This window comes from Gekko japonicus, unplaced genomic scaffold (assembly GCF_001447785.1).
Source record: "Gekko japonicus isolate JY-2015 unplaced genomic scaffold, Gekko_japonicus_V1.1 scaffold6436, whole genome shotgun sequence".
NCBI classification, from domain to species: domain Eukaryota; kingdom Metazoa; phylum Chordata; class Lepidosauria; order Squamata; family Gekkonidae; genus Gekko; species Gekko japonicus.
Window position 1 is genome coordinate 7,423 of NW_015162668.1, and position 2,079 is coordinate 9,501.

General features: G+C 55.0%; 1 protein-coding gene across 1 annotated transcript in view; it reads left to right on the forward strand.

The window, feature by feature from the left end:
* Positions 1–2,079, forward strand: part of LOC107106388 — a gene marked incomplete at its 5' end in the record, with an annotated part of 10,528 nt that overhangs the window by 5,615 nt on the left and 2,834 nt on the right. Inside the window, one exon of the mRNA XM_015406524.1 lies at positions 1,093–1,190. Within this exon, the coding sequence (XP_015262010.1) occupies positions 1,093–1,170 (78 nt within the window). The remainder of the gene's footprint in view (positions 1–1,092; positions 1,191–2,079) is intronic.

A 2,079-nucleotide genomic window follows, 5' to 3' on the forward strand; every position in this document is an offset into this window, starting at 1 on the left:
GGGGAGGGGAAGGGAAAGGAGATTGTAAGCCGCTCTGAGACTCCCAAGTGAAAGGCGGGGTATAAATCCAATCTCTTTTTCTTCTTCTTTCATGCTCAGAAAACACAGTGTGTGCCAGGTGCTCCGCTGGCACCAGTCAATTCTGACCCTAAAATTGAAAGTTTCCACAAGCTTTGAATCTCTAAAACGGCTGGGCGTGGCTTTCTTGTGTGTGCCGGCTCTTCTTCCTGCCAGCAAGCAGGGAGAAGACTCACCTCGCTGGCAACAAGGCCGGCCAGTTTGGTGTAGTGGCTAAGTGCGCGGACTGTACTCTGGTAGAACCGGTTTTGATTCCCCACTCCTCCACTCGCAGCTGCTGGATGACCTTGGACAAGCCATGGTTCTGACAAGAGCTGTCCTTGAAAAAGAGCAGTTTGTGTCAGAGCGCCCCGCCTACTTCACAGGGTGTCTGTTGCGGGGAGGGGAAGGGAAAGGAGTTTGTAAGCCGCTCTGAGACTCCGAGTGAAAGGCGGGGTATAAATCCAATCTCTTCTCTTCTTCTTCTCTTCTTCCTCCCCTCCCCTCACCAAATTAAGCCCCACCTGGCACCAGTGGCCGCCCCCCCAGAACCTCGAAGCCCCCCAGGATTTAAAAAAATCCTGGTTATGGGCAAAGCTCCCTCTAAGCTGTGGAGTCTTGTGAGCAAAAATTCTACTTTGTGAGCTCCTGGCATTAAAGCTGTGAGCAAATGATTGGGCTACCGCATAAATCAGTTTGCTCTGGAGCCATCCTTCCTGAGTTAAGAGAAAAATGCGTGAGCTGGAGGCTACAAAACTGTGAGCTAGCTCACTCTAACTCAGCTTAGAGGGATCACTGGTTATGGGCCTGCATCTGGCCCTGCCTGCTTTCTAAAAAAACCCACGGCAGGCAGCAGGAAAGGAGTGCGGGAGCACTGTGGTGCCCCCGAGCACCACGTTGGAGATACCCGAAGAGAGGTGAGCGCAGGCAGGCCAGAGGCCATTGTGTGCTCTTGCCGTGTGCTTGTGCGTTCTCTCTCTCCCCCAGCCCCCTCCCGAGGCGAGTTCCTTTTTCATGTTTGTCTCTCTCCGCTAGGATATTGAAGCGGACTATTGGCGCCTCCAACAGCTGATGGGGAAGCTCACGTCGCCTCAGCATCCTAGCTTCACATGAGGCTGAGCCCGGCATGGAAGGTAATGGGGGTGGGGGAGCCGGTGCGCCCTCTGGGGTCCCAAGTATTTGTCTTCTCTGGACAGTGCTCCCAGCTCATTAGCATAACTCGTTTGCATATGCCACGCCCCCTGACATCACCGGAAGTGTGTCGAAAGGCAACACCCACCGCTCAGGCTCCACTGGACTGTTTTGGATGGCTAGCTATCGTGCAGATCTGTCCTCGCAGAGGAGGGAGAGCCTGTACCTGAATAAAACTTGGTCTTAAAGGTACCACTGGACTGTTTTGGACCGGGGGAAGCTCTGCAACTTGCCTGGCTGCTTCTTGCTCTGACCGAGGGCTGCTGGGAGCAGGGGGCGGAGCTTGTTGCATGTGCCTTCTGGGAAACCTGTTTCCGTTTGCCTAACCTCTGCAGGGGAGAACCATCAGGGCTTTGGAGCAGGTCGTCTGCACTTCAGGCGGTGTGATTTGTAATCAGGGCTTTGGAGGGGCCACCGACTGTCTGTTGAGTTTGATGTCTTCCTCTTGTGCCCCCTGTCCTCCACAGAGCCCAGGACCGGCTCTCCAGCCACCCTTTTTCATCTTCCCAACAACCCTGCCCCAAGTAGGGTTAGGCTGAGAGGCAGGGACTGGCCCGGGTTGCCCAGTGAACATCAGAGCTTGGTAGGGATTTAAGAACATAAGAGCAGCCATATTGGATCAGGCCAGTGGCCCATCCAGTCCGACACTCTGTGTCACACAGTGGCCAAGACCCAGGTGCCCTCAGAAGGTCCACCAGCAGGGCCAGAACTCCAGAAGCCCTCCCACTGTGGCCCCCCCCCCGGGCACCAAGAATACAGAGCATCACTTGCCCCAGCCTGACAGTTCCTATCTATACCTTGTGGCTAATAGCCACTGATAGACCTTCTCCC